Below are 12723 nucleotides of genomic sequence, written 5' to 3'. Positions count from 1 at the left end.
GTATGCAGGGGTCTTGTTAGCAAGAAGGCATTGGAGTTGGTGCCTCACATTTGTATATATTGTGTATATTTCTGGGTGTCTTGATTTTCCCACAAGGCCACAGTTGATCAGGAGTTGGAAGAGTGACAGTCTGACTCTTTTATGAAGTTTCCCATCCACTTATCAGCTGATGATTCCATCATTTAACTGGGCGTTGCAAACTGGTACTTGTCCTGAATTCTGGCTTTTCTTCCACATTTATTAGATGGAATTGTCTTGCCAGGAAAGGTTTTCTTTCATCCACCAGTGCTACTTGGTTGCTTGAAACACAGCCTGTTCGGGACCGTCAGGAGTACTGACTGTCTTGTGGAATTGCTGCCCTTGGTACCCAGGGGCAAGTGCCGGGGCCTGGGGGTGGGGTGAGGCTGCTTCTCTTCCTGTGAGTGGTGTTGTGAGCATGGCTCTGCATCAAGCAAGTTTCAGGCCTTGCAGCCGTACGTTTTGATGTGTCCCCAGTGGCTGCTCACAGGCACATTCCTGACCCCTTGGGGCCCCTGTCACAACCCCTTAGTCTTTTGTAGCTTGCTTGCATCTTGGCCCAGAATCAGCTGTTACTTTAAGGAGCCCTGGTTCCTTTTCAAGGGTGAAATGGTACTTGGGGCTTGCAGTGTGGGCGTGGGGCTGCTCACAGCTTCTACGCTTTTTTGTGAACAGAGCTAAGGAGTCATATGTTTTTGAAACAACAACCTCAAAACCCCATAATTTCACATTGATATTTCCAATTACAGGGTTTTACTTTTATTTTAAACATGTATCTGCTCTCTTTTGTGAATATCTTGTCTTCTAATGTCATTGGCATAATTACTCTAAAATACTTTCAGAATAAACAGACCAATATTAGCACTAATATTAGTAGCAAATAACAAAATGTGGAATGAAGTTTAAAATTTCTTTACAGCTCTGTGTGTACTTAAAATGTACCCCTTCCCCTAAGGACATATGGTTTTTTTGTTTTGTTTGCTTTTTGTTTTCTAAAATGATCAATCAAAAGAACTCTTTTCCCTATGATTCTGACACCAACTTGATATCAGCTCATATGTTTGGTTGGTTTTGCATTTTTAGGAAGTGTACTTTTTTAAATTTTATTTTTGGTTGCGTTGGGTCTTTGTTGCTGCATGCGGGCTTTCTCTAGTTGTGGTGAGCAGGGGCTACTCTCTGTTGTGGCGCGCGGGCTTTTCATTGCGGTGGCTTCTCATTGCGGAGCATGGGCTCTAGGCACGCAGGCTTCAGTAGTTGAGGCTTGCAGGCTCTAGAGTACAGGCTCAGTAGTTGTGGCGCACGGGCTTAGTTGCTCCGCAGCATGTGGGATCTTCCCAGACCAGGACTCAAACTCGTGTCCTCTGCATTGGCAGGCGGATTCTTAACCACTCTACCACCAGGGAAGTCCCTGTACTTTTTTCTTTTGATTTGGCTTTGTCTTCAATTTGGTAAAACATTACATACTTCCAATGTGAAAGCTGTATAACAAGGTGGGAAGTTTCATTTCCAGGCCACTTCCTGATACCTCTGGGGATTTAATTGTTGATCTGCAGCATTTCTTTTTGCAGATATAAAGCAAATATACATGTTCAGATTCCCCGAGTCTTATACAAAAGGTATAACAGTCTAGCATCTAGTGTGTGGCCTGTGGCATCTTACCTGGAGCATGTGTGTCCTTCCTGTTGCTCCCTCCACATCCGTGAGGGGATTCGATCTCCACCTTTGCTGTCAGGCCCTCATGCAAGACTTGTACAAGTTAGACAAAGTGTATAAACTGCAGGAAGCTTTTTTCCCACATTTCTGTCTTCTCACCTGCAAACCAGCCCGCTAGTAGTACCTGCCTCACTGGGCAGTTGGAAGAATTGAGTGTGTTAATTATTTGTAAAGCATTCAGAGCTGTGCCTGGCCCGGAGTCAGTGCGGCATGTGAACTGTCACTGCTGTGCTCTGGCCGTACCCAGCCTGGATGCTTGTATTTTTGCTGTCAGGAGGGGGAGATGATAAAGATGGAGTGAAGATAAGGGAGGTACACGCTCCTCGGCCCATTTCTGGGACTGTCCTGGAGCGGGGGTGCCTTGGAGCAGAAGAGGGGTCATAACCTCTCTGCATGGAGGATGGGAACTCTCACGCCCAGGGAAGCCAGTCTAGACATAGAGTAAGGCAGCTGCCCTGGGAAGTCAGAGGAGGATCAGGTCAGCAGGACTGAAGCGCTCTACCCTCAACGTGCTGGGTGATTTATTTACCCACAAGAGCGCCCCTTGGTGGCAGTGTGACTGACCACTCCCTGTGCCCACTTCTCCTGTCAGGTGGTTGCTGCCCCCCTCCGTCCCCTTCAGGCCTCCTCATGCTGGTCTGGTCCCCAGAGCCTCTGCTGCACTGGGATGTGGGCAGCCTCAGTGGGCGCAGACCATGGGTGCCTTGTGCCCACCTGGCTCCAAGCACTCGGTCCTGGTTCTGTGCCAAGGGCTTTGGGGACATGCTCCTGAGCCCCATTTACTGTATCTTGTGTCGGAGTAAAATATCTGGTTACTGGTTTTGTTTTGTTTTATAACTGAAGTATAGTTGATTTACAATGTTGTGTTTTTTCCTTACGGCAAAGTGATTCAGTTATACATATGTATATTTTCTATTATGGTTTATCACAGGATATTGAATATAGTTCCCTGTGCTATACCTTGTTGTTTATCCATTCTGTATATAATAGTTTGCATCTGCTAACCCCAAACTCCCGGTCCATCCCTCCCCTAGCACCCCCCACCCCCGGCAACCACAACTCTGTTCTGTATGTCCATGAGTCTGTTTCTGTTTCATAGATAAATTCATTTATCATATTTTAGATTCCACATATAAGTAATACCATATGGTATTTGTCTGACTTACTTCGCTTAGTATAACAATCTCTGGGCCCATCCATGTTGCTGCAAATGGCGTTATTTCATTCTTTTTAATGACTGAGTAATATTCCATTATATATATACATACTACATTCTCTTTATCCATTCATCTGTCAGTGGACACTTAGGTGCTTCCATGTCTTGGCTATTGTAAATAGTGCTGATGTGAACATAGGGGGGCACGTATATTTTTGAATTAGAGTTTTCTCCAGATATATGCCCAAGAGTGGGATTGCAGGATCATTATGGTAATTCTATTTTTAGTTTTTTGAGGAACCTCCATACTGTTTGCCATAGTGGCTGCATCAGTTTACATTCCCACTAACAGTGTTGGAGAGTTCCCTTTTCTCCAAACTCTCCAGCATTTGTTTTTTGTGGACTTTTTAATGATATGGTTGCTTTTTAAACCTGCTTCCTCTTGCTTCACCTTTTATGGAAGTAGAAAAAGCTCAACAAATTCTTTTAAGATTTCTCCGACCCAAAAGATGGCCAAGCCCTTACTGAGACGTCAGCTCTTGACCTGGCAAGCTCCCCGTCCTTGGCCACCTCATTTCGGAGCTTCCTTTAGCCCCCATTTTCCTTGCGCCCCACTCACCACCCTGTTGTCCTTCAAGGACCAGCCTGGTCAGGTGATCGGTGGGATCCTTTTCCTCCCAGAAATTTGTGGGGGGCATTGGGAGGGGGAGTGTTGAACACATCTCCCATGTGTCCTGTCCTTTGGTACCTGCCCCGTGGCCTCCCTGGGCCTTTCCCCCACGTTTTCCTCTGCTGATTCCATGGCTGAGAAAACAGTGGTGGGTGAAGTTTGAGATCAGTGAGGGCTGATGGGGGTTACAAAGTGTGCTTATGTTGTTAACATTCGTCTGAGGCCCCCTTCATGTGTTTCCCTTGGAGGTGTTCTGGTGACGGCAGGTTCACTGTCTGTCCCAGGTTCACGGGCTGTCCCCTGTGGTGGGTCCTGGGCTGCAGGGGTCGTCTCCTCTGGCTGCTGTTGAGTGGACTCAGTGTCATGGTAATTTAGGCAGGGGTCAAGTGAGCAGGTGGGGTGAAAGCTCTGCCCTTTCTGCCTGCCTTGCCAGAAAGATGATCCAGCTTCTCTGAAATAAGATTTTAGTTACAAACATCCCTTCTTTGACCCCAAGACAAACTCACAGTAGTAATTTCCCCAGAACCCCTGGAGTGAGTGTCCTTGGTTACAAAGAGGACAAATGGTGGAAGGCAGGCCCTGCTAGGAGGTTCCAGAAACACAGCGAGAACCAAGAGGGCCCTGGGCAGTGGCCTTCACCTGCTTCCTTGAGCGGCACTGTGCCCCCTCCCTGGGCCGTGCAGTGAATTCAGATCAGTGGGAGCTGGGGAAAGCACAGCCAGGGCGCCCAGCCAGATTTGCATGCAAATATGACGTCAGCAGTGGAAAAGCAACAGGCCGGTGTGAAAAGCGAAAGTACTTTGGTACAAATGGAGCAAAGACAAAAGCGGCCCTCCTGTGTCTACTTCTGAGATGCCCTGTGACCCCAGGCCAGCCCCTCTGCAGAAAGACGGGTGCCTGAGCCCACCGTGGCCCTCGCCAGGGTTTACAGCAGGGCAGGGGAGCAGCGTCTTCTAGTGTCTTGGTACCTTCTTGGTTTTCTGTTTCTTTGTGCCTTTTGTTGTTCTGTGGTAGCCGAGCTCTGCCGGCCTTTCCCAGAGGGATGGATTCCAGAGGAGGCCGAGCCAAGCAGGACGAACACAGACAGACAGGGACAGACAGACGGGGATGGCTGCCATCCCTGCCTTCAGGAGGAGCGCAGCAGGGCCAGGGCGGGAAGGGGCGTCACTTGGCCTCACTTCTGCGTCTGGGATTAAACTGCTTCCTGTTTTTGCTTTTAGGATGAATACCTTTCTCTCGTGGCCAGGCTCATTATCCATTTTCGAGACATCCGTAAGTAAAACATCACATCTCTGGGTGGTTGTGGTCGCCGTGAGAGCCCGGCCAGTCTCGGCCCCAGTGCCTGAGGCAGGATGTCTGTGGACAGCGCCTGCTTTCTGGGAAGTTCTTCATGGCTTCGCATTTGATTCCATGTTTCCCATCCTCCCAGAGCCTCAGCCTGAAACGTGCTGATTGTGGCCTAATGGAGATGTTAGTGTCCAAGTGGTCTGGGCTGGACTGCTCTCTTTGCTTGTCTGCTTAATCTCCCTTTTTGAAGGACTGCTGCTTTGATCTCTAGGCAGTTCCTGAATAAGCAGAGTCCACCCTGGAATAGACACTTCCTTCCCTGATGCCTGGTTTTTTTGACCCATGGAGGCTGGACCTAACTGTGTTCCCATCAGGCTGGAAGCTTCTGGGGCCAGCTTTCTCAGCGCCACCCTGCACTCCCTGCCCTGGTGAGGGCCCAGCCCCGCAGCATCCCAGTTCCTCTTCTCCGGGTCAGGGCTGCTCAGGGCCGCTGGCTGCTGCGCGGGGTGTGTGTGTGTGTGGTGGTGGTGGTGGGGGTGGGTGGGGCGTGGTTACAGCCACAGCGCCTCCTGCCGGCCTGCAGTGGTGTGACCACAGGAGGCAGGTTCCTCCCACGCAGCCTGTCCATGGGGTGGCTGCTCCCTGTGGCTGTTGAGACAGCTGTGGCATCAGCGTCACTCATCTCAGAGGGAGACATTGGGGACCCCAGAGTCCTTGCAGGGCCATTGCTTCTTTCCACACTAACTTTTTACCAGACTGGCCAGCAAGATGAACCTCACTTGATTTCACTTTCTTTGCTGTGTTTGGGAAGGACCCATGGTGTTTGGAACAAGAGGAGCCGCCACTAGAAGCCTGGGGCATGAGCAGCCTGGCCGTGACCCCGTCTGTACTGGCAAGGGCTCGGCCTTTCGGGCTGGCTGGCCCATTTGGGAGCTGGCCCTGGCACGGCAGTGCACAAAACCCTTTGGCGGGGGCACCCACAACTGCCTCACCCCTGGCAGAGGTTGGAACTGTTGTGGCAGTTCCCCGCCCGTCCTGGGGCTGGCTGGATCTGGCTTCTAACCAGCCTTGGACAGACTCAGTTTCCTCATCCAGAAAATGGGGATGCTGCCTCCCTCACCAGAGTGGGCTGAAAATGGAGGTGTTGTGGGCCCAACGTAGATCCCTGAAGCGCTCTTGTTTGTGGCTCAGGGTCTGTGCTAAGAGCCCCGGCCTGGGAAGGAGGGAACTAGAGGAGACCCAGCACCAGCCTCCACCTGAGGGCTGTTCTCCAGGGCCCAGGTTGACTGTGGGGTGGTTCTGCACCCTCTCGCTCCCAGCCTCCTTGTGTGTCAATGCTGCCAGGGGTGGGACACATACATGTATTCACACATGTACACACACACACACACACACACACACACACACACACTCTCTGAAACTCTGAGATATGTTTTGTCTAGTTTCTAGGCAGGGTCAGCTCAGTGTTAGCAAATGACCTCTGGGCGAATGCCTTCAGCACTGACTTAGCGTGGAAATATATGGTTACAGAAAAACTTTGTTTACTTTGGTTTCTTCTTTTTTTTTTTTTTCTTTCATATATAGATAACAAGAAATCACAAGCTTCTGTCAGTGGTAAGAGTTTCTCCTTTTGGAATTAAAGTTTTTCCCAACCTTGGCTACAGAATAGCAGGAGTGGGATGGTGGGTGCTGCGTGTGCCTGGGGTTAAGCTGTTACTGGAGGAAGAGGTTCCTGGAGAGACAACCTCGGGTTCCTGAGAACTGCCAGCTCCTGGCCCACCAGGCACCCTCCTCCTGGTGACCGTGGAGTTGGACGATACCACCCCATCCCATTCCTCCCGCAAACAAAATGATGAAAACTCACACGATTATTGAATATTATCTAAAATTTTGAGCTCTCTGGGAGAGAACTAGTATGGTATAATGCTGTGCTCAGCATAATAATCTGTAGTAGCATTTAGAGAATAACTATGAATTCACTTTCTTAAGTTACAAAGTTTCTTTGTAAGTTAAGAATTATCATTCTTTTTTATTTTTTAATTTCAAGGTTTTATCTCATGGGAACCCTGTTGATTTAGCCTAGGTCTCGCTGAGTGAGCTGCCAGTGAAGGGGTTTAGCAGATCCCAGTGGCCAACTAAACTCCGACTGCCGGGCAGGGAGCCACCCTGGCAGGCTGTTTGTCTTACTGTCGGCGGCACATGCCGCATGCCCAGGCTTGCCTTGGCCGAGCTGGCTGCACCTGTCTGGGGTCTCTTGGCTTGTGCAGCGATTGTTGGCCAGCCAGGGCCAGGGGGTGGGGGTGGGGGTGTGTATCAAGAGTGCTTGGCCAGGAGAATGTGTGTGTTCGCTCGGTTCTGTGGCAGGGTGAGCCGGCCAGGCCACACCTGCCTGCAGGTGGCTCTTTGCTGTTATAACAAGAGCCTCTGGCTTCTGCCCCAGGCCCTGGCATTACTCACTCAGCTGGCGAGCATCTGCGGACCCCTGCCACACACCCTTGTTCTCAGGGGTCTTTCCTGAGAACTGCTCCTCAGTGGGGTCCTGCCCAGACTTAGCAGAGATGGGCTTCTGATGCACAAGGGGACTTGTAACCTCCCTGGGACATCTACTCCTGCCCCCTCTTCTCTGGCCCCAGGCTCAGCTTACCGTGAAGAGCCCTTGACCCTTGTTTTCTCTGGATTCCCAGCTGTGTCTCACCCAGCAGGAGGGGCCTATGGCCAGGAGGGGTGGGGCCACCGCCTGTCACAGAGGGCTTGCTCGTCCCTTGGAGTCTGTCAGGACCTGGCATAGGCTAGGCTAGGGTGTGGACTGTGCTCCCTGCCTAGGAGGTGTCGCAGCCCCTGGGGTGTGGTGTGCAGCTGGGCCGGGGCTTGGGGGACTCTCGGGACTCCGGCCGCTCACCATTTGGGACACTGAGGGTGTCGAGCCTGGAGGTGGGAGGAAGCGTGTGCCTGGGAAGGTCTTATGGCCCACGGAGCCTGGCCTGGTTTGGCAGACACTGCCCTGAGACGCTGCACCCTGTGCCCCGCAGACCCTATGAATGCGCTGCAGAGCCGGACTGGCGGGCCCGCCGCGGGAGCAGCCGGCATTGGCCTACCTGCTCGGGGCCCCGGCCAGCCCCTGGGCGGGATGGGCGGCCTGGGGGCCATGGGGCAGCCGATGCCACTCTCGGGGCAGCCACCTCCTGGCACCTCGGGGATGGCCCCCCATGGCATGGCCGTCGTGTCCACGGCCGCTCCGCAGAGTGAGTACCACGCTTCTCAGAGAACCTGCCGCTCTCTCCACAGGCGGCGTGTTCTCTTCCCAGCCGGGGGTGGGGGTGGTGAGGGGGCGAGAGGAGCTGGGGAAGCTCCAGCCTGCTCTGCCTCCCAGAGGGCGAGGGACACTGAGGCCCTCTTGCCCAGGCTGAGGGAGGACTTGGAGGAGGATGGGGTGACCTGGGACTCCATCCAAGGGGCTGTACTTTGTAGTCAAGATAGAAACAGCTCCGTCTCAGGGTGTCCTCAGCAGCGAAGCTCCATCTGTCCCTTCCAGGGCTGCCCTGGCCCCAGGCCGCCCAGGCTGTGGCTCGCATCCTCATTCCCCTCCCAAAGGCGGCGCCTGACCCTCCGCACAACTGCTTGGGCCAGGAGCAGGGTTGCAGCGCCAGCTGCCTCTGTCCCAGGACTCTCTTTTTTTTTTAAATTATTTATTTATTTTTGGGTGTGTTGGGTCTTCGTTGCTGTGCACAGGCTTTCTCTAGTTGCGGCGAGCAGGGGCTACTCTTTGTTGCGTTGAGCGGGGGCTACTCTTTGTTGCGGTGTGTGGGCTTCTCACTGCAGTGGCTTCTCTTGTTGCGGAGCATGGGCTCTAGGCGCGTGGGCTTCAGTAGTTGTGGCACGCGGGCTCAGCGGTTGTGGCTCGCGGGCTCTAGATCGCAGGCTCAGTAGTTGTGGCGCACGGGCCTAGTTGCTCCGCGGCATGTGGGATCTTCCCAGACCGGGGCTCAAACCCATGTCCCCTGCATTGGCAGGCGGATTCCTAACCACTGCATCACCAGGGTAGTCCCCCAGGACCTTCTTGATGGACATTTATGCTTGTAGACTTTTATCTAGTACTGCTAAGTGCTTCAGTACTTTTTTCCCCTTATGTAACTTTTTATTTTTGAAATAGTTGAAGAGTCACAGGAAGTTGCAGAATAGCACAGAGCTCCCATGTGCCCTTCCCCCAGCTTCCCCAACAAAAACATCCTAGTACATCACCAAAACCACGACAGTGCTGTCAACTCAGGCAGACTTTATTCACATGTGACCAGTCTTTGCATGCACTCTTGCGCATGCGCGTGCATGTGTGTGGTTCTGTGAGGTCTTATCACATGTGGAATGGAGTCAGCATGTGGAACCGTCACCACCAACAGGCTGTCCTGGTGCCTCCTAATAATCACACCCTCCCTCCAACCCAAAGCCCGGCAGCTGCTGATCTGTTCTCCGCCTTGGTAATTGTGTCATTTTGCGAATGTTGCATAAATAGAATCGTGCAATATTTGACTTGCTGAGACTGGCTTTTTTTCACTCGGCCTGACGCCCTTGGGAGTCTCCAGGTGGTGTTGGTAATTCCTTCCTGTTCGCTGCTGAGTAATATTCCCTGGACTGGCTGGGCCACGCACAGTTTACTTATCCGCTCACCCTTGAAGGACATATGGGTTGTTTCAGTTTGGGCTGTTAAACTAAAGCCACTGTGAATGCTTGTGTACATGTTGTGTTGTTCTCATGTATTCTGTCTCGTGTCCCTCTTAGGAACCCTGTGATGAGGGCAGCCGCGGCCTTGAGCACCCTGTTCTTCATTGGGTTCCCTGTGTCCGGGTCACCTTGCCCTTCCCAGAGGCCACATGCAGCCTCAGTCCCACCCACTCCTGAACTGGCACCTTCTGTCCCCAGACACCCCCTTCCTCCCAGAGCTTCATTTCTCTTCCTTACTGACGTCTTGCCGTCTGACACTTGGCTCAGTGGTTGGTTCTTCATCTCGAGCTCCCAGGTCCCCTCTTGTCAGCGCACCTGTCTTTCTCTCTCTCTCTCTCTCTCTCTCTCTCTCTCCTTCTCTCTCCCGATCCTACTCTGATTGGTCCCATTTCTCTGGAGAACCCTGACTAATATCTCTCGCTCTCTCTCTCTCTCTCTCTCTCTCTCTCTCTCTCACACACACACACACACACACACACACACACACACACAGAGGCAGGGCAGCTTTCAGAAGGATGCTCTGGCTCCTTTTCATGTTATACTCGGGTGCACTGGTTGAATTTCTTTTTTATCACAAACTTAGATTTTATAATAAAAAATAGTTTTAAGCTGTATGAGTTTAGAATGTTTTGCAGTCTGACTCCTGAGACTGTCAGTTCAGCAGTGAAGCTTTGGTGGGCTGTCTTGCACCCTCCCTAGTCCAACCTTGGCCCATATCCTGTCTTCAGCTTCCGAGGGGCTTGGTCTCCTGTGTGGCACCAGGGGAAGTTAAAGTGGTCTCTACTCTCATGTCCTGCTGCTGCCTCTACAGAGACCCACCCTCCCTGCCTGTGACCTCTGGTGGCCTGGTCTACCTGAAATAAGTGTAGTGCTGATGGGTAGTTGCTACCCTTTTCTGACACCTCCAAACACCACTTTGTGATGAAGACTGCTTCGGACCTTAGTTCCACGCCCCCAGAGTGTAGGTCCTGGGTCAGAGGACTCGCAAAGGGCAGCCCAGAGCCTGCTGTGCATCTCCAGGTGACCTGGGTTAGTCACAGGAAACACACACTGCTGACTGTGGATAAGGCTGGGGCTGAGGTACAGGATACTTTTAAACTCTATACTCTTTTGTTTCCTTGTTGAATTTTATATCATGTGCATGTAGAACCTACTTTAAAAATAAGCCATATTTCTGGCTGTTGCTGAGGAGCCCTCTCTCCTTCTGTGTAGACTGTGTTTTGGATTGTTGGGCTGGCAGAAGGTAGGGGCAGCTCTTTGCCCTGCTATGCCTTGGCACGCTGCAAGGTGGGGGAAAGCAATCCTGGGCTCCCTCCGTCCAGGATTTGTGCCAGGGCCCTTGGCATCCCCCAGCTCCGCCAGAGCCCGGGGTGGATTGGAGGAGGGTGCTCCCAGTTTAGCCCTGTGAGAATTGCAGATCAGGGTCAGTCATTGAGCACACAAAATCAGCAGGCATGGAAGGAAGCAGACACACCTCAAGGAGGAGCAGAAACAATCACCAGATGGGGAGATGCCCCAGGACATAGCCATTGTTAGATATGGCCTTGGGGTGCTTAAAAAAATAAAGGTTGGACTTCCAAATGAACGAACACTGTGATACTGTATCAGGAGTGACCAAATAGATTTGAAAAGTAACCAAGTAGAACTTGTAGAGATGAGAAGTCATTGAAAGAGGAAAGTGTGGATGAATAAACAGATTAGATACAGCTGAAGAAAGAGTTTGAACTAGAAGCTACATTTGAAGACGTTACCTAGAACGTAGCCTAGAGAAGAGGCCTCAGGAACAGGAGGGTGAGAAACGTGGAGCATGAAATCAGGAAGTCTGATGGGCATCTAAGTGCAGATGGAAGCACAGAGGGTGTGAGGAGACGATGGCCGATGAAAGCCAAGTGGACCACACAGGTTAAATAAGGCATCCATGCCCCAACCTGTTGTGAAACAGCAGGACACCAAAGGCCAGAAGACTATCTCAGAAACAGCCATTTCTGTCAAGGAGCGAGAAGCAGACTCAGCAGACTTGGTGATAGCGTCAAGAAGACAGTAGAGGTTGTTAGAGCCTTGAGCACAGAGCTGCCAACAAAGCCGAGGAGACCTTCACTAAAAGTTTTTAAGGGCATACTTTTTTTTCCCCTCACCATTTCCTCTTACCTCTCAGACCATCCTTCCCAAGATGCCAGGTGTAAATGGGAGAAGGAACATTTTCCATATAAGGGCATAAACACGCACAAATCTAAGCTAGTGATTCTCAGCGTTTTTGCACCCTGGTGGGTGTTTGGCAATATGTGGAGACAGTTTGGCTGTTACAGCTGGTGGCGGGGGGGATGCTGCTGCTGGCCTCCAGTGAGCAGAGGCCAGAGATGCTGCTGAGCATCTTCGTGTACAGGGCAGCCCCCACAGCACGGCGTTGTCTGGCCCAAGGTGTCAGGAGGGGCAAGGCTGGGAATCCTTGGTGTAAACAAAAATTACCTCTGTAAAATAATCCTTAGAGCTACCCTCTTCAGGTTCTGAGCACTGTTTTGGGTCTGTAGTAGATTATTTAATTCTGAGTCCAATGTAGGTGTATGTAGTATAGCTGAGGAAACTGAGGCACAGAGCAGTGACAGTTGGGATTTGAGTCCAGGTGTCTGGGTCCGAGGCTGTACCGCTGGCCTTTATTCTATCCTGCCTCTTAATATAAGTCTGCTGTGTGGGCATAAGAAGATAAACAGGGACCATACCAAATGGAGTCAGGAAGGGTGAATATCAAGGATATCAGGTCTATCGTGTGCATGTAAAACCTACTTTAAAAAATGTTTAGAGAGGATTCTAAGGTCCTCATATTTGAAAAAGAGGTTTAAATGTGGATAAACTTTATACTTTGTTAAATTAAATATGCATGATAAAATTGTAAAAGTCATTGCTAAAACAGTAGAAATAGTTTGTAAATTCCAAATCCATAGGAAAAAATGGAATGAGACAGAAACAACAAACAAAAATCCAAACGAACAAAAATCAACCCAGTCCTCCAACAAAATAGAATTCAGAAGAGGAGAAAAAAAATGTCCATTATACCTCAGTAAAGCTCAAAAAAAAAAGAGGAAACTTAGAAGGGGAAAGACAGATACAAATAAGTTGAAAACTGTAAGTAATCACAGTAAAAGTGAAGGGGTAGGCTTTCCTGCTG

General features: G+C 50.9%; 1 protein-coding gene across 2 annotated transcripts in view; it reads left to right on the top strand.

Moving 5' to 3' along the window:
• The window catches only part of MED15 (mediator complex subunit 15), a 61613-nt gene that overhangs the window by 35991 nt on the left and 12899 nt on the right, over nt 1–12723 (top strand). For both annotated transcript variants that reach the window (XM_007460003.1, XM_007460004.1), the window contains exons 3-5: nt 4778–4829; nt 6429–6458; nt 7874–8086. In XM_007460003.1, the coding sequence (XP_007460065.1) occupies nt 4778–4829; nt 6429–6458; nt 7874–8086 (295 nt within the window). The remainder of the gene's footprint in view (nt 1–4777; nt 4830–6428; nt 6459–7873; nt 8087–12723) is intronic.

This window comes from Lipotes vexillifer, unplaced genomic scaffold (assembly GCF_000442215.2).
Source record: "Lipotes vexillifer unplaced genomic scaffold, Lipotes_vexillifer_v1.1 scaffold987, whole genome shotgun sequence".
Taxonomy (NCBI): Eukaryota; Metazoa; Chordata; class Mammalia; order Artiodactyla; family Lipotidae; genus Lipotes; species Lipotes vexillifer.
This window is presented reverse-complemented; position numbering and strand designations above follow the sequence as displayed.